Below are 27,928 nucleotides of genomic sequence, written 5' to 3'. Positions count from 1 at the left end.
GGCAGAGATTTAGTGTCTTGTCTACCATTTCAACCTGACTGTGTGAACACTCTGAGCAATATTTACATAATCATAATACTGTAAATGCTGATTTTGTTCTTCAATTTTTAGAATCAACAGATAAATGAAGAATGGAAAATAATCACAGCTATAGAATAGAATATAAATGTTTTAATTCTTTTTTTTTTTTATAATTTTATTTATTTATTTATTTTTCCCCCAAAGCCCCAGTAGATAGTTGTATGTCATAGATGCACATCCTTCTAGTTGCTGTATGTGGCACACGGCCTCAGCATGGCCGGAGAAGCGGTGCGTTGGTGCGCACCTGGGATCCGAACCCAGGCCGCCAGCAGCGGAGCACTCGCACTTAACCGCTAAGCCACGGGGCCAGCCAAAAATGTTTTAATTCTTGATGATGTAAAAGAAATGGTATATAGCCAAAGAAGCCATGATATGGAGGAAGGAGGATACTGTCTCCCTGTATAATGAGAAGATTCTATCTAAACCATCTGAGAGATGAAAAAGTAAAGGATTAAAGAAGGTGAGCATATTAAAATTATAATTAAAACCAACAAAGTAACTGAAAAAATAAAACAAAAATTGAGAGGGAAATATGAGAGGGTACTTTTACTTATCAATTATATCTACTAAATAAAAAGAGGTATAAGCATAGTGTTTAGAGCTGGGTGGGCAACCATCAGAACATTCAAAAAGAAAGATGGTTAGAAATCTAATTCTCTGAAGTTTAAGGCTAGAAGTTGAAGAAGGAAAGAGACTTTTCATTTTGTACTCTTCTGTAGTTTTTGAATTTTATTTTCCTGACCAGACACCACTTTAAAAATAACAATAAGTTATTATTCAGTGGTAAAGTGGTAAAGATTTAAATTTGACATGAACACTATCATATACTTAACTGAAACAATGTATTATTTTAAAATGCATGGAAGTGTGTGTATATATGTGGTGCTTATTTATCTTCATATATAGACAAACAAAAATGAAAATGCATTATATTTTATAATTAGTCTTTTCCACTTAGCATTTCAAACATTTTTTTATATACCATATATCAGTAAGCAGATAAATGGATGGATAGGTGAATGGATGGAGACCCCTAATGTTAACAGTGATTCTTTTTGGTAGTGATATTATCATCTTTATTTTCATCTTATTATTTTCTAATTTTCCAAAGAACTCATATTATTCTTATGATCTGGAAACAAAACAAGGCTTTTTCAAAAGGAGATTAAAACAAAACAAAAAAATATCAGGGGCCGGCCCGGTGGTGTAGTGGTTGGGTTCACGTGCTCCACTTTGGCGGCCCGGGGTTCGCAGGTTCTGACCCTGGGCGCAGACCTATACACTGCTTATCAAGCCATGCTGTGGAAAGTGTCCCACATATAAAGTAGAGGGGGATGGGCGTGGATGTTGGCCCAGGGCCAATCATCCTCAAAAAAGGGGGGAGGATTGGCAATGGATGTTAGCTCAGAGCTAATCTTCCTCACACACAAAAAAATCATGTTTCTCGTGGAAAATATAAATAAAGTAAGTAACAGTTCCTGGCATACAGCCCCTCTTCATCCCTCTGCCTTAACGTCTTCCTCTGAACTATTTCTGGGACATAGTCCCTCCTTCACCACCTCCTCTGCCACAACCTATTCTATTTTTTTTGTGTGTGTGAGGAGATCAGCCCTGAGCTAACATCTGATGCCAATCCTCCTCTTTTTTGCTGAGGAAGATTGGCCCTGGGCTAACATCTGTGCCTATTTTCCTCTACTTTATATGGGACGCCACCACAGCATGGCTTGACAAGTGGTGCCTCAGTGCGCGCCCAGGATCCAAACCGGCAAACCCCGGGCCACCAAAGCAGAGTGCACACACTTAACTGCTGCGCCACTGGGCTGGCCCCACAACCTATTTTAGGAGAGTTCATTCCACCGCCGCAAATCTCATGTTATTTCAACAGTATCTCAACTTGACTCTCCAACTCTAATCCACTCAGGATAAAAACGCAGAACTAATGTTAAAGCATCACTTTGTTCATGCCTGACCATTTCCCTACTTAAGAAGTTACACTGACTTTCTGCTGCCCCATATTTCAGTTAAAACTTCTGTTTAGTTCTCATAGTTGTCATTCCATAACCTGGTGCTCCTCCAACTCCCAAGCCTCTGTCTTGACGATGCCCCCTCCCCTTCGATGTCTTTGGCCACCTGCCCCTTTCCCTGCCCTCTCTCGTGCTCCTCCACACCGTTCTATCTTTTTTCTGTGGGAAAACCTAATAATCCACCCTTCAAATTTCAGCTCCACTTTCATCTTCCCCAGTAAGCCTTCTAAAATGATTTCATCTTCCTTCCTGTAACTCTTTCTTACCTCAGTCAGAACCAGTTCAGTACCATAAAGCTTTTTGACTTAGTTCTGTCTCTCCAAGCAGAATGTAAATACTTTGAGGGTGAGCTTGTATATTAATGCTTGTTTTGTCTCACCCTAAGCATCTAGCACATAAGGCACATTCATCAGATAAAGAAATTAACAAGTATTGATTACCTTTGGTTTCACAATAATAGATTTATTCATCTGACGTCAACTTCATTACTAATTACTTATCAAGAGACTGCAAAATGGTAGGTAAAGTGCAAGAGCCATTACAAGGTTACTAAGAAAACAGGTATTCCTTACTGACATATTCCTTTCATTCTATTCCCATACCATAAATGCATTTTTAGCTACCCAGGTAGAGCTGATCAGAAAAGGTAGCCAAATTACGCTTCCAAAAGGCGTAAGTCTTTATTTATACCACTGAGGTACAGGCCCTTTAGGATATACAAAGAACTTGCTCTCTTCACGAGTTACTGATTTATAGTTTAGCCACATAACCAGGGGCCATAACTTATACTTTATAACCCTCATAGTGCCTAGCATGGTATCTTTTACACAGCAGAAAGCAAATGCGAAACTTAAAACAAGTCATATCAAAATACTGTAAAATTCTCAACAAATGTTTTAAAGTAAAGTTAGTGAAAGCTAAAAATGTCTGGCACTTGGGGCTGGCCTGGTGGTGTAGTGGTTAAGTTCAGCGCACTTGGCTTCGGCAGCCTGGGGTTCGAGGGTTTCGATCCCAGGCACAGACCTACACTGTTCATCAAGCCACACTGTGGTCGCATCCCATATACAAAATAGAGGAAGACCAGCACAGATGTTAGCTCAGGGCCAAACTCCCTCACCAAAAAAAAATGTCTGGCACTTACTTAATGTATGTTCCTAAGAAAGTCACTGTCTCAATTTCCAATCTGCTACCGGGAGTAATCTCTGCCTTAACGGCCATTGTCTGAAGTGAAATACTTTGGTCAAAAATAACTGCAATATAAATGCAAGGTGGCAGGAAAATTGGGAAATATCATCAATGACTCATATAAATAAACATTAAATGTTAGGACTCAAAAATCTTGGTCACTCATTCAAACAGTGACTGGTTATCTATTCTGTGCCAGACCCCATGCTAGGCTCATATGATACAACCCCTTCCTTTCACATGATGAGAAAATCGAGACCCAAAAGGATAAAATTACTTACCAAGTCACACAGAAAATCCAGTGGCAAAGCTGGGTGAAAGCCTACAACTCATAATTCACTGATTTTTGTAACAAACCACACTAATACATCTTGACAATTTTAACATTTTCCAGTAATCCACATAATATTTTAATTAAAACTTAGATTCGTATTAGAATCACCTACCTGGAAATACACAGTGTTCCACAAAATAAATCCATGAAATAAAGATTTAGACTCGTAAAATTTTATGACCAAAAAAAACTAAAGACTAAGAGTAGTAAATGTGAGGCCCATATCTAAATGTGATTTTATTATATAGCATTTTTTACTTTTACTGTAATGTTAAAAAAAATTAATTATGCAAAAATAATAGATTCACATAGTTTAGCATCTTGGTTAAGACCTTCTCCCTCCTATTTAGCTTGCTGGAACCTAGTTAACTGTCACCTTCTCCCCAGTTGGTCACTATATTCTAGGTGTGGCACAATTTTGCACCAGCTCCTTACCTGCAGATACCAGGACAACTGCTGTAAACAAACTCATCTCTTCGTCACTAAGTTGGAGGGCATTTAGCTTCTCACTAAATTCAAACATAGAGTTTAGCAGATCTCCTGCTCCCATTGAGTGTAAATCATCCACACTATACTTCTTTCCACTTAAAAAGGTGACAGTACGCTCCTTTGCATCAAATAATGATGCAAATCGTACCATTAAAACCTGGAAAAAAAAAACACTTAAAAGTACTTGGAGAAGTTCAATAGTAATACTAAAAAGTAACTCAGTATTCAAGTCAGTTAAGAAACATCCTACATACAAAACAAAGTTGTAAAAGAAAAACTAAGTTATTTTAACCAGAATCATTTCCTTAAGGTAAATTCTCTACCAAAGCAATAAATATTCTAAGAACATTAAAAAAAAGTCCAGCTACCAATGGCAAAATACTTGAGTCCTGTGATACTCTGCAACTCTATTAATAAAAATCCTGAAATGCGTATATAAAATTAAAGCAGACAACAATGCCAAGACATTTGAAACTGGGCCTTTGCCAAAGGCATTAAAGAAACTCTTTAAGCTACCACGTATATCACAGTTCTAAACCCTAAGTAAAAAGAACAATATTTCAACGCAGCAATACTTGGAAAAATCAAAACACCAAATGCAGCCAAGGTAAAAGCTGCACATCAACTCTAATTAGACTATTTCAAGAAACTATAACCCAAAAAAACAATACACGAAGAAAACTATTACAGTTCACGTATTCTAGACACCAAGTTATAACTGAAATCCAAACCAAAACAATCAACAATGGCTTCTTTACAGCACTCCCTCCACTATACTAAATGGTGACATCTACATCACATATTTCTCTCACAACCAGAGGTACACACTGAACCTTCCCTTTGCAATATTCCCAAGCAAAGACTTGTTTTACCCAAGACAACCCAAAAGAGAGCAAGCCTTCTATGAAGAGGGTGCTAACTCTACAACACGAGAATCCCAAGACAAATCACAAGGCGGAGAGAACAGAAGTCCTGGAGTCCGGAATTTGGGTTCTAGTCCTGAATGTGTTATGAATTTACTGATAATGCAAGAAAAGTCTCTTCACCTCTCAGGGCCATAGTTACCTAACCTCAAAAAAGCGTAAATTGGGGGGACCGGCCCCATGGTGCAGCAGTTAAGTGCGCGTGCTCTGCTAATGGCGGTCCGGGTTCAGATCCCGGGCGCACACCGATGCACCGCTTGTCAGGTCATGCTGTGGCAGCATCCCACATAAAGTGGAGGAAGATGGGCACGGATGTTAGCCCAGGGCCAGTCTTCCTCAACGAAAAGAGGAGGATTGGCATGGATGTTAGCTCAGGGCTGATCTTCCTCACGAAAAAAAAGAGTAAACTGAACTTCATCACTGACATCCCTTCTGGCTTTAAAACTTAAGCCTCAAGTTTTCCTTTAAACTGAAAATCCTAATCTATAGGTGTTACTTTTGAATTATACCATAGCTATTTTACTTATGAATATGGCTTCTTCTCTAGTCTAGTCCAGGTGCCCTAGAAAACAGAGCCTAAGACAAAAGGTTATGTGAGATGTGCACTGGCACACGTGAAAACAGGAGTAGGAAAAAGGAAATGAGACAGGGAAGTAAAGAAGAGCAAATATTAGAGGATGTTATTACTCAGCTGGCAACCACGTGATATAAAGAGTAACTGAGAGCTCAACCTTGTGAGACCGGCCAGGGAAAAGTGAAAATATATCCCTTGGCTCCCTTCCCCCACTGATCAAAGATTTGGGCCACCAGACATCAACTTCCCACCCACGCTTGTATAATTTCCAAATTATGCACAAGTGAGCTCCGAGCAAGTCCTGAGGCTTCTCATACCACAGCAGCAACAGGGAAGCCCTGGGGCAGACAGGTAAGAGGCACCTAACTAAGCAGACAGGTAAGAGGCACCTAACTAAGCACAAGGAGAGGCACTGTCTGTGTCCCACTAAAGTTGGCAACAGTGGCTGCCCCAAGCCCAGCAGAATGCATCACAGCAGAAGAAGCTGGAGTAGAAAAAATAACCAAGGATTCTGGAGTGAAGTGAAGCCGAGAGGATCTGAAGAGGCATCTAAGAGATGTCTGATACATCCTCAAAATATTCTACAATCTCCTAAAAGACAAAAAACACATTCTACTTACCCTTTGTACCCTGTACTGAAAATAGGAAACACCAGGCTAGGCTTTCAGTAGATGTCTAAAACTCTGCAGAACCCGCCAAATCCACACCTGAAAGCAATACTAGAACTTGGAGTTGGCATGCTGGGGAATATAGACATCTATATTTCAAGTCCTAAGTCACTTTGGATTTACCTAGTCTCTTCCCAAGATCCTAAGATGGTCCTTCTTTTGTTGGAAGTTTCAGTCTCTGGACTATAAATACTTATTTAGAAAAGAATGAAAATGTGTATGAAAATAAAATACTATGGTACCCTGCATCAACATTCAGGATAAATAAAACCTACCTCAAAAGTCCCAGCCTTTAAAAGGTTGACCTGGTCATGCTGAGAGAGATCTCTGAATCCAGGAATACGCTTTGCAAACTCCACCACTTCTTTCACTGCTGGGGTAAAGCTCATCGAAAATTCTTCCCAGATTTCATGCCCCGATTTATGAGGATCCACATATGGAGACTTACTCATTGGACAAACCTAGTACGCACAAAACAGAAAAACTCTTAAATTGTGAGTAGTAGTAAAGAAATTTCAAAAGTGGCATCTCAATCATTGGAAACTCAAATGTGAAAATAACTCTCAGCACAAGTAAAATCTACTGACATTAGCATTTTCTCCATTTGCTACTCCCCTTATGATAGCCTCACAGCAACCTAATTTAAATAGCAATTAACTTATTATCATAGGTAGCCTAAGGAAAATGAGATTTATAACAAGCTATTTCAAAAACCAGTTGCACAGGTTTAAGAGTTTATTTTGTAACACTGCTGCGACCTTATGCTGGTTTTATGGTTTTCAAACAAATTCATACATGATTCTCAACCCTATTAGTTAGTTACACCAGATATTATAATTACCATGTCTTACACGAGGAAATGAGGCTCTAAGAGGTTTAGTGACTTACCCAAATTCAGCTACAAGTCACAGGCCTAGAACCCAAGCCCACATTTATTTAATATATCAAAACTCACTTTTTCCTAAATAGGCACAATTACAATGTAATTTCAAAGAGGAAAAGACAGTGACATATCTCACTTTTTTAAAATGGTTACTAACCATTTATTTCTTTTTTTTTTTTTTGTGAGGAAGATCAGCCCTGAGCTAATATCCATGCCGATCCTCCTCTTTTTGCTGAGGAAGACTGGCTCTGAGCTAACATCTATTGCCAATCCGCCTCCTTTTTTTTCCCCAAAGCCCCAGTAGATAGCTGTATGTCATAGTTGCACTTCCTTCTAGTTGCTGTACGTGGGACGCGGCCTCAGCATGGCTGGAGAAGCAGTGCGTCGGTGCGCGCCCGGGATCCAAACCCGGGCCGCCAGTAGCGGAGCGCGCGCACTTAACCACTAAGCCACGGGGCCGGCCCTAACCATTTATTTCATAAGCAATGGTGTGACTACTGACCTCCACTTGTTCAATTAGCAAACAATGACTGGAGAGAAAGGTGTACTGTCTCAATGAGGATGAGGGAGGAAAAAAAAAGGAAGCCAAAGAAGGTATAAGAACACTAAATAGATTATGAAACATGCACTGCATACTCTATTAGTAAAATCAGCCTTTAAATTTTCATTAAATCCATAGGAGATCCAGGAATGGGATGATTCTATAACCAGGGAGAATATCACAAAATTAGAATCTAAATGCTTACAGATTTTTCTCTCCTTAAAGCAGCCACTAAGTCTAATAAAATATAAGGTCACCTTTCAGATCCATGGAATTAAATACCTCCAAGTGACAAAAAAAACCTAACTCTAGAATTGGGGTCAACTATTTTGAAAATAAAAAAAGAAAACTTTAATTAACTGGCTGTGGAAAATACCAAGCACTATCAAAGGACCTCATGGTTTAAACTGGAAATGGTGCAGTACTGCTGTTTTTGATGAAATTTTGGCTGAATATAAACACTGAACTTTCAGGTAGACTGTTGTATTTGATGAAAAAAAAAAAACTTGGGGGCTGTCCCAGTGGCGCAAGCGGTTAAGTGCTCGCGCTCCGTTGCGGCGGCCCGGGGTTTGCCAGTTCGGATCCCGGGCGCGCACCGACGCACTGCTTGGCAAGCCATGCTGTAGCAGCATCCCCATATAAAGTGGAGGAAGATGGGCATGGATGTTAGCCCAGGGCCAGTCTTCCTCAGCAAAAAAAAGAGGAGGATTGGCAGATGTTAGCACAGGGCTGATCTCCTCACAGAAAAAAAAAAAAAAAAAAAACTTGAATGATATGAATAACATTAACTCATCTCATAAAGTCTGAGAAAATCCTTAGAACCTAGCCTATTAAGTTAAAATACTCCTAAATTCTCAATCAAATATCCATGTTCTACATCCAAAGACCTTTTTGCATTATAATGGTTAAAGAAAACTCTTTCCATAGAAATCAAAGTATTACTGACTGTGGCAAGCTAAAAGATCAGTCCTTTGAGAAAATTCCAAAGCTAGTAAGGTAGCGATTAATCAGAATGCTTAAATTTTGAAAGAGATTTCTAAGAATTAAAGGACCAATTCTGCATGCTACACATTTTTCATAAAATCCAAATCCCAATCATAGTATCAATCAAATCACATGCTTGTACCTAGCTCTGTGTGAAATTAGGTCATGCAACAAATAATGTCTATTAAAAGTATTCGACCTAAATACTGTACAAAATTGATTCTATAAATCTTAGGTTTTCTGACACCCTCCCCCCAGCCCCTGAAGATGGTACATCCCCCAAATAAAGGAAACTTCCAAAGTTTTCCTTGATACAAGGTGAGCAAAAAATTGATTTCACTATACCAGATGCATTCTCCCTCCAGTGTTGCACAGGTAACTATTCTTGTTCTCATTCTGAGAAAATCCATCTATCGAAACTCTATCACATACTCTTTGAGTATAAGCATTGGAGAAGTTCATACAATGTCCATTTGCCATACAAATGGCATGCCCATTTGGGTAATGCATTAGGTTCCTCCCTTTGTACTGTCCACTGAGATGCTGCTGGCTCTCATTACAAGGAAAATGGCTGCTAAGCCCACCACCACAATGGTCATGATTTAAATTATATTGCTCCATGTTCTTGGGAATCCGTTCTCTCTGGGCCTGCATGGTCTCTGCTGAGTTTTCTCGCTGCTCTTGATTATACATAAAGGTATCCTTGTGCGCTCTGGTCACCATGCCAATCACTTCTTCCTTTGCAAAATCAGAAGAGGGAGAAGAGCTTTTGATGTTTTCTTGCTCCAGCTGGGGCTTAGGTCGCAGCTGTTCCTGGGCTGGTAAGGCTGTCTGTTCATGATGTTCTACTAACGTGTCATTCTGCAAATGACCACTGAACTGGCTGTTCATCATGGTCTTCATCGCACTTTGCATTTCAATTAGCATCCTCTGTTTTTCACGCTTAGGAATACGACCAAACCGAACAGCTATTGAAGAAAAAGATATTTAACATTTATATTCTAAATAAAACCTATTTATATAAAAGAATAATACAAAATTACCTCTGATACCTATGGCCTCTAGTCATACAAGTAAAGAATATCTGTATGTCTGTGGCCCACATTATTCTAAACTTACTGGTTATGTTTTTCATGTATCATAGGAAGTGGGAGGGGGAGAGAATTTTCCATTTTTCTCCCAAAACAAACCTAAGGAAAAGATCTCTCTTTGGTATTTTATAAGAAAAAAATATGAAATTAACTAATGAAAATCACAGTTTGAGGCAGACCAGAATTACTACATAGCACCTTTTTAACAAGGCTGAAGGCTCTGTTCTTAAGGCACATAGGATTCAGCCACCCACATCCATTAATGTTAATGGAACTTAGTAGGTAGAATCACTCCCTGAACCTCTAACCTTTGTCAATTCATTTTTGTAACTTTATTCTCAAGACCCTACTATTAAATGATCTGTTTGCTCCTTTTCCGGCTTCTTAAAAAAAGAAAAAAAAAAAACCCATGGTCAATAGAAATGCAGTTACTGGAAAATAAACCTGCTGGATTTTAACTAAAATCAATGAAATAAATAAAAATGAAATCGTTAACCCTCCATTATTTTAGAGGCTGGTCTTAGAATGTGTCCCGTCTCCAACATCCTTATCCCTGAGGGAAAGAAAAGGTTCTTTCTAGTCTAATATTTATACAAAGATAATAAAAATTCCATATACCCACCCAGCAAGAAAGCCTTTCTAATCTAATCGTAGCCTCTGACATTATCACTATCACAAATAATTTTATCATGTCTCACACTACCTCTACCCCCTCCTTCACAAATGATTGCCATTTTTATTCTTTTGGAGCAATCACAATATCCATCAACTTTGGATTAGTAGTTCTAGTGTTATCAAAAAAATTTCAGGCAATTGAAAATCCAAAACATCAACTGCGGAAATCTGTTTTTCAAGAAGCTCCTTATACTGTATTTCTGTGTTGGTAAGATGTTAGAGTAACCTAAGCGATTGCTTAAAATGACCCTTCCCTAGATAAATATGGGGTTCATTCTTAGCACTTCTTAATTAACTCTACTAAATTAATCCTTCTGAAAACCTCATACTCCTGTTATGTTACTTAGAACAGACACACTATCCAAAAATGATTTCCCTAAGCACAATGGAAGAGTCAAATCTTTCAGCGACGTCATCCATAGATAATACTAATAGTCCTGCAAATTACCACAACTTTTATTTTCCATGGGAATGGATCACTTCCACTCCAGACTCTTCAAGTTTCTTTCAATTTTGTATCTCCTTTTGACATATTCAGAATCTGTGCCCTAAAAGCATATTATCATCTCAGGGCTGAAAAAGTGATAGAGATAATTCACATAAGAAGAAATGAGTTCCTCAGCAATGCCAAGAAATTAAGGAGAAAGAGCCAAGAATTCTTATATCAAGAAAAACTAAATCTTTTTTTAAGAAAAAAAAAAAAAGTATTCGAATTGTATAGGAAAAAAATGGGTGTTTTTACAAGAAGCAACAAAAAAAGAAGTGAGACAAAGTTGTTTCTGGGGTGATGATGCTAAAAATTGACTTTAATGAATTTGGCATCCTACAAGGCATCAAAAAGTGTTTTCTAAAATCTGCTCCACCCTAAGCACAAGAGGGCCATTGGTAACTGGCTTACAGCTCTGGTTTATGCTGTGGAATAAAAGCCAAGCTCCACATGCTTTAAGAAAGAGCACTCTTTAAACTGGGAACATACCATCTCTCGACATTCCAACAGACAGACACTTTTTGAAGCGACACTGCTGACATCTGTTCCTATTCATTCTCATTATAGAACAGTTTTCATTCTTCAGGCACTTCTTGTACTGGATATTTTGCTGAATGCTTCTCCGAAAGAAACCCTAAGAACAAAGGAAGATGTACCTATCCATTTAAAAACATCCAGATGAACTCCTTATAAGCATTACCCCCACGACTAACTATCCGGTATATTATTAGCTACCTGGGAAATAATTCTGGCTTAGAACAAAGGGAAATATAATTTTTTGTGAGCAAGATCAGCCCTGAGCTAACATCCATGCTAATCCTCCTCTTTTTGCTGAGGAAGACCGGCTCTGAGCTAACATCTATTGCCAATCCTCCTCCTTTTTTCCCCCAAAGCCCCAGTAGATAGTTGTATGTCATAGTTGCACATCCTTCTAGTTGCTGTACGTGGGATGTGGCCTCAGCATGGCCGGAGAAGCAGTGCGTCGGTGTGCGCTCGGGATCCGAACCCGGGCCACCAGTAGCGGAGCACGCGCACTTAACTGCTAAGCCATGGGGCCAGCCCCGGGAAATATAATATTGATACATAGAATTTGACTGGATTCTTACCAGTATCAGTAACACCTACCCTTACTAGCCAGACAAAACTCTTCTTCCCTTTGGAGAATCTTGGTGCTTGCCAAAGCATCCCTTGTACTACACTTGACCCTGTTACCAGCCCCTGCCTGCAGCCACATTTTCCCAGCTCATACTTTAATCACATACAAATCCCAGAACCCTTGAAATATGAATGACTGATTTTTTAAATGCGTCACTAGAACTAAGGATCACGCTAGCAGAGCCTGGTCTTACCTGCTGACACCAGCAAGGACTACTTAGATGTCCCAGATGTTCCTGGCTTCTTCTCAGCAACAGGTGTCACACCACACACCCAGAGACCAACTAATGATCCAAGGAAAAACAGTTCCCTGCTAGATGCCTTTACTACACAATTTACGTACATGGTCCGTGATAGGTCTTCAAAGCTCTCCAGCTTAATGTTTCCAGGGAGAACAGAAAAGTCAAGAATATGACTACCAAAATTATTTAACTGCATTTTCCTTGAATATCATAACTAACCACACATTTCATGAATCTATATTGATAATTGTGGGTTACAATATTTTTATACTTTATTACTACAATACTATACTTGGACACTACAATATCTGAGCTAGGCACATCTTTAAGAGGGTATAGAACAATTATGTGTATTTATCAAGAATATACATGGGCTGGCCCTGTGGCTTAGCGGTTAAGTGTACGCGCTCCGCTGCTGGCAGCCCGGGTTCGGATCCCGGGGCCCGCACCGACGCACCGCTTCTCCGGCCATGCTGAGGCCGCATCCCACATACAGCAACTAGAAGGATGTGCAGCTGAGGCCGCGTCCCACATACAGCAACTAGAAGGATGTGCAGCTGAGGCCGCGTCCCACGTACAGCAACTAGAAGGATGTGCAGCTATGACGTACAACTATCTACTGGGGCTTTGGGGGGAAAAATACATAAATAAATAATTTAAAAAAAAAAAAGAATATACAATTAGGTTCCTTTACTTGTACTTTTGTTTCTCTGGCTGTAAAGTGAGAATGATGCTTGCCCCGCAATTACTTCACATTTTTGTAAAAAACAAAACAAAACAAAAAGACAGTATTTATAGGATTTTTTAAACAGCAGAAAAGTGCTACATTTACATAAAATACTGACTAGTCTTTCGAAGTGACCCAGACATTAAGAGCTATCAAACTCACAACTCATTCAGAACCACCCTGGAAAAGATTTCTTCTTTCATCATGCATATTCACTATCTTGTTCACCCTGCTATCCTGCCAAAGTGGATTCTTGCTTCTGGCTTTTAGTCAGAGAACAGCAAGAGCATGTGTCTTGGCCATGCTAATTTTTGATACTCAGGAGAAAGGATTATGCCAGATTGAAGAAAAAGAGATCCCCTGGATATAAGTAGGAGATATAGTAGACTATCCCACTTGGAATTATCTGACCAACACTCTAACTAAAAAATATTCAGCTAAACTTACAAATAAAATGAGCTTCCCCAAGTACCCGATGTATATTTAATATTCTTTTACTCACATGGCATTACTTCTGAAGATACCACATTTTTACAGTATCTAGGAATTATTCCCAACTTCTAATACTTGATATGTCAGAATGACAAAGTACCTGATGAGATCTATTCAAAATTTGGCTTAAACTAAGTTCCAACAAGGCAGTAATGTCTTGTCCATTTTGCTCCCTGCTGTTTCCCCACCACCTAGAACAGCGCCTGACACATTAGAATATAAGCATTTGTGCACTTGGTTTCACATCATAATTATGTTTGAGTGAGATAGCAAATTTATTTTGATCAAAATATTCAAGAAAAAAGAAATATTTTCACCTAATTAAAAATATATTTTTCCAAACAAATTATGTTTCTATACTACATAAAATGCTTAAAACTTTAAGAGGAGCAGCTGACTTTTCTCCTCCTCCCAGATTATCAATTGTGGAAAATGGCAAACCTAACTTCAACTTCTTTAATCCCAGAATCAATAGCTTAAAGAAACAAAAGCATGCTTTACCTTACAGCCTTCACAAGCATGAACTCCATAGTGGAATCCTGACGCCACATCCCCACAGACTTTACACAGTAGAACCATGCCACTAAATTCTAAGGCACAAACAGACACAAAAGTGAAAAGCTGGAAGAAAAACTTCAACTGTTTGTTTTCTTTCCAATTAAATATTTTATCTTGTGCAACTTGTAAGTACTTTAAAAAGATACAAATCTACTTTTATAATGTAAAAGAAAAATCTTTACACCAAATTAACAAATCAAAAGAAATCATAGTTTCCTTTTAAAAACACAGTTTATGGGACTGCCAAAAATATCTCAGAGAGCTGGTTTTTTCCTTTCCTGATGAATTTAAACATCTACTGGAATTCTGTAAATCTAGAGTTACATCAGATATGCAACCAGAACTAAGAAAACAATTCTTCTGGATAAAAATTCAGTTTGGCAGAGAAGTCCATTAAGAAAAGGTGAAAATGGATGTCTCCACAGGCTGCGGTATAGATACTCAGTTAGTTCACCTACAGGCACTGGAGAGGCCCCATTCCTTCCAGATCCTCCCCTACACCAGCCCGTTTTACCTCCACACTCACTCAGGAGTCCAAATCTCACTACTCTTTTAGTTATCCCAATCCTGCTTTGTTTCCTAATCTCATATGTTCCTAGCTCCAACTTCCCACGAGTAAGTACTCTGATCTAGAAACCAGATTCAGTACTAGGAGTCCAGAAGAAAGGTAACTGTGAAAATATGGTGGTCAGGCAGAGTACATAACCACACATCTTGCCCTGAGGCAAGAATCAATTATGACAGCCCCTAGGCTGTAACTTCTAAAATCATCACTGATTTTTTACCTAACTACAGAACTAGGATTACCCAGAAGGGAGTGAAAATTATACCCAAAAATGTAATGGTCCCCTAAATAAAAAGTTGATCAAATAAGCCCCACCTGCAATTAATGGCACCAACCTTTAGAAAACTAAAGTAACTTACTTGTCACTCCACTATGACTCTTTGTCATCCCAGGTGCACTCAATTTGCTTGTTTTCATAGAACAACCTAGTCGATCATTCTTCAGGATGCCTTCAATATTGGAGAGATCACCATTTTTGGGATTACCATTGCTATCAGAATTAGAGCTATTTGGAGAAGATGGAACAGAAGAGGAGGAGGACTGGAAACTATTCTCAGAACCCTCACTGTGACAAGAGGCAGGGCTAGAGGCTGAGCTGGAAGAACTGATATAGGCAATCACACCTCCTACAAAGAGGAAGGAATCAGATAATTAGATACACAATATTTACCTTCTATTTTTGAAAATCTGAACAGTAAAGTCACTTACTTTAGAAAAAGACTACTGATTAAATGTCTGCTTACCCCAAAAGAAAAAGGGTACTTAATTCTTTATTTCCTACTATTCTTCCTGCTTCCACAAAGTTCAAAGCACATACAATTCCTACTGATTTAAGAAGTGAGAAGGCTCTCACTGGCTCATTATTTTGAGCACATACAGATCCAAACCTAAAGCTTTTCATTTTCCAATCTTTTCCTAAAAAGAATGAAAAATCTTCCTGAGTGACTACATAGCTTAGAGTAAACAAATTGTTTTAGCCATGAAGAAATCTGGGTCTGGTCCCCTCTGTCTCCTGCACTATACCTTTACATGACACAATCCTAGAAACAATGAGTTCATCATTTGCCTCCCCCAGCACTTGGCTAAAACACAGGTTAATCAAGAACAGACGTAACATCTGGAACTCTGGATAAAGTATTTTATTTCCAAATGGGGACCCTTGAATGGCTGCTCCCAGAATCTTTCTGTTTTGATGCTCCCTGAAGACTTCTATGACTATCCACTAAAGCCCAGTTCCACACTCCCCTTCTCCACCTAGTTCTGCCACTGGACTTGCAGACACACTTATCTCTAAGCAGCTCTTAAGGAATTCTGACTCATTGCTTTATCTTCTGAGTTTCTATTTACAATAAATGTTAAAGAGGCTGGAAAGAAGAACACATGCTATAAGAGAATAACATTAAGGCTGAAGCTAATTCCCTCTTCACAGAGCTACTCTCAAAACAGCATTCACAACTTCAGCAATATAATCTCCACAACCCCTCTGAAAACTGGCCTTGACCTCTTAGAGATTGCAAACCTCCCAGGTTAAGAAACAGCATTTAAAATTATTATCAGGGAATAATTTCAAACTTCTCCCTCAAAGAGATAAAATGTTGCAGGAGTAACTTCATGGCCAAATAAACTATTTTTCAAAATCCCAGGCCAAACAAGTAATTCTCATCTTGTCTGCCAAGGTTGACTGTGGTTTCTTTTCCTCTTCCTTCCATCAACATACATTTATTGGCTTTTTCAATGTGCATCAGATACAAAGGTTAATTACCTCTCTTCTATCACTGTCCTGAACTCTTATTTAAACCTATTGTTTGCCTGTTTCTATCTATTTCTCAACTAGACCATAAGCACCCGGGTGCACAGTGTCTCTTAATACTCTGCATATGCTTTACAGGTAATAAACCTGCCATAAACACTTTTTAAGACCTACTTCTCTGCCTTTGTGAAGCCCACATCTAATAACATGGACACATCCCAAGCAGTATAAAACATTACCACGAAGTCAAGTAAAACAGGGCATTTCTGACAACAATCTCAATGATTATACTAAGTAGTAAGTGGAGAATTTTGCCCACTCCCCAAGTAACAACTGCAATTGAAGTATTCACTCTGAAATAAAAACTTCCTCTGCCAAAGGGAAATAATGTCCCAATCTTCTTTCTAGAAAAGAGCCACACTTTATAAGTCATGTAAACACACACAGCAAAATGCTGAGGCCAAAATAATTCCAAAGACCAGAAAGACATTTCCATTTACAGGGAAGAAGAACCATGCAGAGGAATTTTAAGTCTCTTTTATTCTGTCATGTAGAAATTAGGTACCAGATACTCACTCGAGTACCAATTATAAATATCCAGGCTGGGAAACCCCGGAGAAATAAAGCACAACAATTCTCAAGGAGCTTGATTACAACCCAGAGGAGAAAACACAAGTGCCTACTATGCCAAGAAAAACACAACAATGTTCATGATACACAAATTTAGTATGCATGAATGCAACTAAATACACTTGAGTTTTAAAGACAAAAAATATAAATAATGTGGAAAACTCCATCTACTCTTCCCTTCATTAAGCATATACCTGGCATCAGTCTTGAGGCTGGAGGTGTGAATCTGCTCTTTTTACAGTCTGACCCACTTCCCAAATGCTCTCTTGGCATGTGCTTATCACCTGCCCAGAGTGAAGCCAGAGCTCTGTGATTAATATTTGTCCTGCAATGTGGACCTTAAACCAGCCCATTCTCACAGTGTGGTCCCTGGACCAGGGGCTTCAGCATCACCTGGATATCTGTTAGAAATGCAGATTCTCAGGCCCCACTCCACATCTACTGAATCAGACACTTGGATCACCCTCTTGGTGATTCTGATGCACAGCGAAGTTTGAGAATCACTGCCACAAGCCAACTACCTCATCTGTGCTCAATGGAAAAAAAAGCAATCAAGGGTAATTCAGCAATACGAATTTCATCTACCACTGAATTTAAAATCTAAAAGCTCCTAAAACACCAAACACAAGGAGAAAAAGCTTCCTAACTTTGAGTTTATTCTCATGATCCTGAGAGATTATATAAAATGTATATCATCAGAAATACCTGGTGCTTTTTCAAAATACATGTTTCCAAGGCCCTGCCCAAACTAGGGAAGGCACCCTCAGGAATGAACATTTTTAACAAGTTCCCCAGGCAATTCTTTGCACACTGAAGTTCAAGAATGGCTACGATCAGTCAATTCAAACACAAATTAGCCCATAGTTTTAAAGGTTGATGTTTTCATTGACATAACTGCCTGAATACTCGTAATAAGCTGTGAATCCAAAGACAAACAATTTTAACCTGGAAGCCTATTTAATATCATGTTACTGGGTAAAACCATTGTGCCGCCTGTTTTTAGAAAACTTTAGAGATCTGAAGTTCACATCAGAAAATTCCAGGTGTTTGTAAACTGCTACTTTTTTCCACACAAGTCTCCACTCAGAATAGGAAACAAAGAAAAGTATTACCCTTAGTTCTCAATAAACTCCCAAAGGAAGGTCTCACAGCTATTTGCCTTTTCTAAAGTACTACCTTAGGTACTAAATTCACTTCCTAATGTCTCAAGAGGATAAAAGATGAGAAAGTGACGGTTTTCCTTAGACATAAGACTTTCCTAAGCATTTGAGTCAGCCATGATGTTCACAAGGTCTTCTGACTACTTCAACTTAGAAATAAACTTTTCAGAAATCAGAGCTATCCAGATGGCTTAAGAACTGGTTTAAAGTACTGACTGGTAAAGCAAAATACTGTACTTAATTACCCAAAATGCAGCTTCCTCTGCAAAAGCTCCAAAAAAACCTAAGAAAAATTACTGGGCAATTATCAATCCAGATAAGATCCAATTCCTATCTTCAAGGAGTTCAACAATCATTTACAATAAGCATATGCCAGGCAGCCCCGAATCAGAGATGACCCATCTAGAAGCAGCTAGATTCTCCTAGCAAGACCTTCAACAGGTTTAGTTGTCTCAGCATCCACTCTTGCTACCAGACACCAATGCTACCAACATTATGGTTAGCAACACAAATGGGTTAAATTTTAATTTCCTAGAAAGTAAGGAGTCCATCCAGTAGCACCTCAACCTAATGAAGAATGGGAAGTGAAAACTACAAGTCACCAAGTACCTACTGAATGCCAAGAATAAAATGACACAATTTCACATCACATTTCATCCTCAAAGAGACCCTGTGAATTAACTTCCATTATTCCATTTTACAGACGAGAAACTCAGAACTCAGAGAGGTCAAGTAACAAACACGGCGACTAAGTGGCAGAGCAGGGTTGAAAGTTAAGGCTGTCTAATTCCAGAGTACAGACTACTATTTCTTACTGAGAAGACCTGGACAAGCAAGTCACTTTCAATCTCTCTAAAACTGAGGCACCTTCTATAAAATGGGAATATCTGTCAGAGTTATTACAAGATTGAAATGAAATGATCTTCATAAAAGTGATTATTAAACTGCTTTTTGCACACACTGTTTTTGATGATAAAGCAACAAAGGTAAAATCCCCGAACCAGCAAGTCCCAACACCTCCAGAAACAGGCAGAATGTACTTCTTAGAGGCCTCAGGCTAAAATTAGCTGAAGCAGAGTCTTCTCTATTTTTAGTCGAAAGGGACCCTGGAGCTGGGCCAGGTTCCCAGGCTAGGGCTAACCCAGTGGTCAACTTCAGACAAGCCAGAAGTCAATATCCAATTTTGTACTGCTAGGAAGCACTTACTGTCCCTGCATATGTCAGGGTTTTCTTATCCTAATTCTAGGCTTGCCCATCATCAAAATCCTCCCACTCCCACTGCCCACCATCCTGGAAAGTATGCCTGAGTTGCAAGTCACGACTGTACTTAGAACAAAACATTTTTACCATCAAGAAGCTTTAGTTTTCTCATTTTAGAAGCAGGTTATTAAGGGCCGGCCCCGTGGCTTAGCAGTTACGCGCGCTCCGCTGCTGGCGGCCCAGGTTTGGACCCCGGGCACACACCGACGCACCGCTTCTCCGGCCACGCTGAGACCTCGTCCCACATACAGCAACTAGAAGGATGTGCAACTATGACATACAACTATCTACTGGAGCTTTGGGGGGGGGGGGAGAGGATTGGCAATAGATGTTAGCTCGGAGCAGGTACTTCCTCAGCAAAAAAAAAAAAAGCAGGTTATTAACAATTTCTACTCACAGGGTGGTACAGTAGATCTAACTGAAGCACTAAACTTCCAACTGTGTCCTGAGTGTCAGGATTCCAAAGAACAGCATGGTCCCTTCCCTAAAAAGCCTTACAGGCCAACTGGGAAAACAGCTATGTTAACCACTCATTCCAGTGCAATGTGAGCAACATTTCACAGGAATTACCGTGAACTGCTGAGGATCACACAAGATCACTAAAGAGAGCAGAGATCAAGAGGGGCAAACACAGCCAAGGTAACAATAAGTGGGGTCTTGAAGAATATGTGAATTACTAAATGATGTACCATGTAAGAGATTATTTAAGAAAACAAACAATAGGGTGACAAAAAACGAATAGGTCCTATTTTGTATAATAGTGTTTTTGACTCCATGTAAATTGCTGGAAGGGGGCTGGGAGGGCAAGTGTAATCTAGTGTCCAGAGAAAAACAAAGTGAATAACAACAAGATTAAAAAAGAATGATGAAATTGGGAGGCTCTGTTGACATCTGCCCTTTTCCACCAGCTATGACCCTACGCCACTGCAAACTGAGTGCATCTATACAGTATCTCCTTCACCCTCAAGAAGACAGGACCAGAAAATTGTGCATATACCTTCAAATGTTATGTAGGCTTAAACCTATTCTAGCATAGCAGTAGTTTCTGCTCCCCAAGTGGACTTGGTGGATTCAAACTCCGGGTCTACCACTTGCCTGGGTAAGTTACTTAACTTCAATTGACTTAGCCCCTCATCTTCAAATGGTGACAACAGTACCTTCCTTCATAGAATTAATGTGAGGTATCAAAGTAGTAACACATGTAAGGGCTTGGCACACAGTAAATGCTCAACAGATACTGTTGGTTATTCCATCGTTACACTGGAAGAGTGCAATCAGAATGGTTCACACACAACTAACCCTCCCTACGTGTTCTTTCCTTCAATCTTGAATGTCATATGGACCTAGTGGTTTCTCTGTAGGTTCCTTATTTTCATGCTACCTTCTGAACCCCTTAACCCCATTGACTAGTCAAGCAATCTCCTACTTCACTTCTGATTCTTCCCATTACCTTGCTGTGTCTCTCTCCAAGTAAAGATTTCTTTCCCCTTACCTCCCTCTGATGTTTTCTTTCCAACAAGTTTGGAGAAATACAGTAGAATACAGATTTGCAAAGACAAGAATGAACTATGTGGGAATGTTTGCCTAATTTTTAAAATGTGAATTACATCCATGGTTATGAAGCTTGTGCAAAGAGTTATTTACTTTAAAGAACCTGATATACTCAATCAAAATCCATTTGTGACAAAAATTTATAGAGAATTTCCACCACTTCACTATTTCACATCTGTCTAAGTCATGGAGAGGGTTGAAACACAATGTGTCATGAATTACAGGATAGCTGGATGAAATAGTCACTGGTTGAATGTGTACTGACTGATACAATGATATCAACCCAAAGGTGTGCCACACAGTACTGAATTTGGCCCCACCCTGGTCAACGTTCACAACAATCTGAAGAAAGTTAAAGTGAATGCTTATCAAAGCTCCCTCTGACAGACAGGCAGAAATTGCTAACATACTGGGAAACAGCTTGTGACAGCTTGAAATTGGCGCCAAAAGGAATAAGAGAAAATTTAAGAAAGATAATTGCAAATTCCTACAGCTCAGGTCAAACAATTATCTGCACAATGAATGAAACCTAGCTTCAAAATAGTTCACATGAAAAAGTCCTAGCTGACTGCAAGGTTACTGTGAATCAGCAAAGCAACATGCCACAAAAGCTAAGCCTGCCAGAGAATTCATTTGCAGCAGAATCCAAAACTTGGAACTTGGTAACTGTCCAACCACGCCCGCAGAAGCCTGTTCACCTCCGGGTGCTACATCCCAAAAGGGCAACAAACATGATGATGACAAAAAACAACACTGAGGAAGGACCAATGGATAAGAACTGGCAATGGGAGGGGGGGAGCAGGAGGGGGTTTCAACAGTCACCCAGAGGAAGGTTTATAATTCGTAGCTCCAAAAGGCAAAATTAAGATCAGTGAAAATGTTCCAGGAGATTCAAACCAGAGAAAAACTTGCTAACCACCTGAGCCAGCCCACCTTATGAGGTCGCAAAGCTGAAGAATTCATTCATGCTAAAGGCTGGGTTAGAAGTGGTTAAACTTGATCATCTCTAAATTCTTATCAAAAGTTTAATTCCATGATAGAGTTACTCAATTTTCTAAAATATCCTCAAAGGTTAAGCAGGCCCACAGGTAATTAAAACACAGAAAAATAACTTTTTTACAGCTGGTGGAAAATTTACAACATATTTGTTATCAACGCGTGGTTTTTAGAGCATCTAATAACTTTAAAAATAAAAACCGGCTTCTTCTGTAATCTCACTGGCTTTCGGTATAAGGGCCACCATTTGTTTGGGGGCAGTCAAAAGGGGAGAAGGGAGCACGTATTGTTCTGTGGCATTTCAACAGGAAATGTAACAAGAAAAAGGTTTATAAAGCCAAATTCTGCGAATCAGGGTCAGGAAAGGTCAGCGACCCATTGGTTTAAAAACAACTGACTGAAATGAAGACCAACCAATCTTATATAAAGTCTCGAGGTCACTTAGGATCACTGAGTCATCCTGACCAGACGCGAGCTGCTGATTAGCTATGGGTGTGACCCGTTTACAGTAAGGCTCCCAGCCCGAGGGGATTTTTGAGCCGTTCTTATGACCAGGTGTGTAAGACAGGACTCGCCCTAGAGAAAACCATATTTTTCGTCAACAGCGAGGCAGCAGCCTAACACGTGCGGTTGTTGCCCCGTCTGCCAGGCGCTGCTCGGGAGCTAAGCTCCGCAGAGCTCCTTCTCGGCTCTCGCGTGGGGGAAGCCCCGCGCCTTCCCCGAGACACCTCCTTCGCCCGAGGCGCGCCCTCGCGCCGCACTTCTTCCTCAGCAGCCGCAAGGTCTGCGACTGGTCAATCCGCCGGGCCCCGGCTCCCCACGTCGAGGCCACCGCGCGGACGGTGCACTGCGGCGTCCACACCCGCCTCAGGGCCACCCGGCCGCGGGGTTCCCGGCACGCGCACGCGCGGCCTCCTCCGCAGTGTGCAACCCCGCGGGGGAGGAAGGAATCGCGTCCACGTCACAGCGCAGAGTGTTCCAAAGGGGCGGGGCCTCGCCGGAGGTTGCGGCGCTCCCAGCCACCGGGCGCGCGCGCGCGCAACCGCCCCCACGTGTCCCTGCGGCCCCGGGGAATGTGGGTCACGGAGCCGAGAGGCCTCACGTGTCCCCGCCCGCTGCCACCGCCTCAGCGCCCATTATGTAATGCCGCGTCACGCGCCCGCCCAGCCAACCGGCGCCCGCGCGCCGCCGAACGTAAACACAGCGCGCACGTGGCTCGCGCGGCCGGGCCATGTGAGGGGGGGCGGGCCGGCGCCGGCGGGCCGCGCTGCGGCGTTGCGGGGAGTCGGGAGGGCGGCCCGGGGGCGACGGGAACCGAGCCCGAAGGGGATACGCAGGGTGCGGTAGCCCACCCCCCGCCCCGGCCGTGGGGATACCCCCCGCGGCCACCCCTCGAACAGCCCCGGGGGGCTCCGAGCGCCCCCTCGCCGCGCCCCCAACCCGCCGCAGTCCGGCTCTTACCTGCATTCACCTCCATGGTGCCCTCGGGGAGGGGGCCGAGGCCGCCCGCTTCCCGCAGAGGGCGCCGCGCCGCCGCCTCAGCGCCGCGCTGCCTCGGGCAGGCGGCAGCGGTGGTCGCGGGGCCCCCTCATGGGCAGGGCGGGCGGGGCGCCCGGGCCCCGCGGCCGGAGAGCGGGCTGCAGTGAGAGAGGGCGGCGGCGGCGGCCGGCGAGTGGCGCTCCTCGCTGGGTCCCTGACAACAAAAGCGGCGGCGCGGCGGCTTCCTGCAGCCAGCGCACCGCGGCGGCGAGGGCGGCTGACGGGGAGGGCAGCCGCGACCATGTGACCCGCGCACACACCCCCCTCCCTCCGCCCGCCCCTCGGCTGGCCGCTGCGGCGGCCCCGCCCCCTCCCCGCCGCTCCCCTCCTCTCCCCTCCCCTCCCCTCCCCTTCCTCCCGCCGCTTCTCTTTTCTTTCCTTGTCCCCTCTCCCCTCCTCTTCCCCATCTCTCTCTTCCTTATATTCTTTCTCCTCTTTCCCCTCCTCCTCCTCCTCCTCCTGGCCGACCTCCTCACCTCGGGCTAGGAGCCCCCTCCACCTAGTGACACCTCAGGTCACCTCGGATGGTTACCAAGGGCCGCCTTGTGGCGCCTAGCAGACCGGCTTCTCAGGGCCCTGGGCTAGGCCAACCCCTGACCTCCAGACAGGTCCTGCTCTCGCACCCGACAGACTAAACGCCGGACTCTGAGGGCACCGCCCACTTCTCTTCCCTCTACACCCCCTGGGGGATTTCCTCCAATGCCACAGCTTAAATAGACATGTTTCTGGTGATTGCCAAATTTACTTTTCAAACCGAGACCTCTCCTCTGTAGATTCTACAGCCCATTTGATTATGCCCCCTTGATATCCCTTAAGCGTCTCAAATTTAAGGTGTAGACAGGTGTATGCATGTGTCCAAACTTAGTGAATGCACACTTAAGATTTGTGCATTTCGCCTTGTACGTAAATTTTACATCAAAAGAAAAAACTGGAAACAAATGACGAGTGCTGAGGTATGCAGAGGAAAGTGCGTTTATGACTGCAATTTAAATGCATTAGGAAAGTAAGATTGGGCTCATGGATGGGGGCATGGATAAATGGATAGAAGTACAGTAACATGTTAGTTGTCGGTGTTGTATGTGGGTATTCATTGTAAAATTCTTTCCAGTTTGATCTTTGAAAATGTTCAGTACAAAGTATTGCAGGAAATGTAACATGTAAGACTTTTTACATGTGCAACACCCGTTCTCCCCCATCCATCACACACACACAGAAGTTCCTGCCCCATCTCAATCTTTACTATTTTGGTAAATCTGCCAGTTTCTGAAGCCAGCAAATTAGGTTTCTTCTCCCTCTCTCTCTCTTTCTCACACACACACACTCACACACGCTGCCTTTTATACCCCACTCAATCCATTAACAAACTGAGCTATTCTACCTCCATAATATGTCTTCAATCTCTATACTTCTCACCATCCACATTGCTATTACTCTAGACCAAACCACCATCATCTCTTGCCTGGGCTACTGTAAGAGTTCCCTAACAGGGGAACTGCTCTCTGTATCCACCTACAGTCACTTCTCCCCCACAGTCAGAGTGTTGTTTTTTAAATGTAAATGAGGCCGGCCCCGTGGCTTGGTGGTTAAGTGCGCGCGCTCTGATGCTGGTGGCCCGGGTTCAGATCCCGGGCGCGCACCGAGGCACCACTTCTCCGTCCATCCTGAGGCCGAGTCCCACATACAGCAACTAGAAGGATGTGCAGCTATGACATACAACTATCTACTGGGGCTTTGGGGGGAAAAAATAAATAAATAAAATCTTTAAAAAAAAAAAAAAAAAAAAAAAAAAAAAATGTAAATGAGATCTGACTACTCTGCTCAAAACCCTCCAATAGCTTCGTATTGCTCTTTGAAAAAATTCCAACACCTTTCCGTGCCCTGCAAAACCGTGCACAAACTGTGGGTCCTGCTTCTCTTTCCAAGGCTCTCCTGCCACCCTCTAAACACAGTTCTCTAACAGAGCGGGCCTATTTTCTTCCCGACCTCAGGGCTTTATCACCCTGTGTGGTGCTGATGCAAGAGTTCCCCAGGCTACACCTAGTAGCTTGCTTTTTCATTTTATGTATCAGCCATCATCTGCTTCTGCACAGGTAAAATGAGCCAATATGAACAGTCAAGAAGGCGTAAAAGAAATCCTAAAAGAGGATACCACTCTGAAAAGGCTACATACTGTATGGTTCCAACTATACGATGTTCTGGAAAAGGCAAAACTATGGAGACAAAATATTGTTGGTTGCCAAGGTTGGGGGAGGAAGGGAGGAAAAGACAGAGCACAGACGATTTTTAGGGCAGTGAAACCGTTCTGTGTGATACTACAAGGGTGGATACATGTCGAATATACAACACCAAGAGTGAACCCTAATATAAACTGTGGACTTTGGATGATTATGATGTGTCCATATAGGTTCATCAGTGGTAACAAATGTATCACTGTTGTACCGGATGTTGGTAGTGGGGGAGGCTGTGTGTGTTTATGGGCACAGAGGGTGTATGGGAACTCTTTGTACTTTCCATTCAGTTTTGCTGTGAACCTAAAACTGCTATAAAAAATAAAGTCTTTTAAAAGAGAGAAAGAGGATACGACCATTTAAATTTGAAAAGGAGAAGAGTGCAAGTGAAAATAAGCCATTGCAAGGGAAATGAGACCCTCTCTTCCGTGATAATATCTCTGAAATAAAATTTGTGGCTGTGAGCCTCACGTTTTTAAAAGGCCACCTCCTTCCTGTGAGGCTTTGTGGGTAACTGTCCGAAGCTATAAAGCTATAACCCAGGCCAGTCACCAGCCACACCACTGGCCACTGGAAATGCGTAGAGCCAGAGGAGGACGCTGAGAGGCATCTGGGGTGGACAGTCCCCAGAGAGCTGTAGCTGCCGTGAAAATTGCCTTTTGCTGCTGTCATCCCAAGGAGCCTCATTTATTAATGATTCACTAACTCGTGGAGTCTATGGCTCAGTCTGCAGGGACTCTCTTCATAGTGGATTTCTTCCTACTCCACTTTCCTCATTCCTCTGACCAAAATAATAACTGTTGAATGAAGTGACTGTGTCTTCAAAAGTCATCTGCTAAAAAATGCAAATTATTTCCTGGGAAAGCTACCTCATTAACCCTTATATTCCACTAACACCAGGACCCTGGGAAACTGAACACAGCACAGGTCAATCTGGTTGTGGATAAAGAAGGGAAGAGCATAAATATTAGAGTCCTTTAATCCCAAACTCGAGTAAAACAGGCCAAGTGAAGCACTGCAGTATGAAGGCCTGGATGAAGGAGAGGCATAGGGAAAAACGAGAGGGGTAAAAGATAGAATTCCCTTAAAGTTAAGGCCAATTAAAAACTTTTAAGGTCATTCCTCATTTTGAAATGTTCTAGAGAATCCTGCTAGTTCCCAACACCACAATAACATTACACGTAAACTTTGCCGTCTCTGTGACCTAGATCAGCAGTTCTCAGATGGTTTGATCTCAGAACCCCTTTGCAGTCTTAAAATTATTGAAGACCACAAAGTGCTTTTTTTGTGGGCTATATTTATTGATATTTACCTTTTAGAAATGAAAACAGAGAAATGTTTAAAACATAAGAATACACAGTGTGTAAGTCACAGAGCAGTAACATCAACACGTGTCAACAAACAGCTTTGGCGGTTTCCTCTGCCACAGCAATTTGCAATTCCTATTCATCATGATATTTGAGATGTACCTTCTTCTAAGCTCTTTTTTTCTTTACTGTTCTGGTCATAGTACTAGTTTCTATATCATCCCCCAATTCTGCATCAACGTATGCCTTTATTGTAAATTCAAAAATTTGTCTATACTAATTTTGTAATCAGAAAAATGATCTATAGTGAAAAATGATTTATAGTGAAAAATAATTTACAACTAAATAATAAACATTTCAATTTAATTGCCAATTACGACTTACATAGGTATCATTGTGTAAATCATATCTTCTCATTTTATGTCCTCTTAAAATATTCAAATAAACAGTACAATATATCTGTGCACAGAAAAAAAATCATTGAGACTGAATCAATCTGTTGATACCAAGATCAGTGATGTGTTTATGTGAAATACTAGAAACGATGCACACATCCAACACCCACTGCAATGCAATAATAATATCTTACAAGATGCAATGGTTAAAATGAAATATAGTCCTACCAAAACAGTCAAGTTGTGTTTAACAGAAAAATATTTTACACTGTTTCAGTTTTTAAATTTAAATTAGTTAAAAATTAAATAAAACATAAAATTTAGTCCTTCAGTTGCACTAGCCATGTTTCAAGTGTCAAAAGCCACGTGTGACTAGTGGTAACCACATACGTCATTAAAGATTTAGAGCCTTTCTTAATCTTCCTGAGTCAGTG

At 41.5% G+C, this 27,928-nt stretch overlaps 1 protein-coding gene across 2 annotated transcripts in view; it reads right to left on the bottom strand.

Annotated features, from left to right (window-relative positions):
- Positions 1-24,136, bottom strand: part of NR1D2 (nuclear receptor subfamily 1 group D member 2) — a 31,488-nt gene extending 7,352 nt beyond the window's left edge. The window contains exons 1-7 of one of the 2 annotated variants that reach the window (XM_087430614.1): positions 24,041-24,136; positions 15,038-15,304; positions 14,057-14,145; positions 11,429-11,573; positions 9,032-9,654; positions 6,554-6,739; positions 4,060-4,270 (exon numbers count right to left, since the gene is read on the bottom strand). In XM_087430614.1, coding sequence (XP_087286740.1) covers positions 4,060-4,270; positions 6,554-6,739; positions 9,032-9,654; positions 11,429-11,573; positions 14,057-14,145; positions 15,038-15,095 — 1,312 coding nt within the window. In that variant the 5' untranslated portion in view covers positions 15,096-15,304; positions 24,041-24,136. Of the gene's footprint in view, positions 1-4,059; positions 4,271-6,553; positions 6,740-9,031; positions 9,655-11,428; positions 11,574-14,056; positions 14,146-15,037; positions 15,305-23,486; positions 23,604-24,040 lie in introns of those variants that run through there. The other variant, XM_087430615.1, reaches the window with a different exon arrangement.
- Positions 24,137-27,928: the final 3,792 nt, after the last annotated feature.

This window comes from Ceratotherium simum, chromosome 5 (genome assembly GCF_057802395.1).
Source record: "Ceratotherium simum simum isolate JZ-2026a chromosome 5, ASM5780239v1, whole genome shotgun sequence".
NCBI lineage: Eukaryota > Metazoa > Chordata > Mammalia > Perissodactyla > Rhinocerotidae > Ceratotherium > Ceratotherium simum.
Note: the sequence above shows the minus strand (reverse complement) of the source record. Positions and strands in the feature narration are given on the sequence as shown.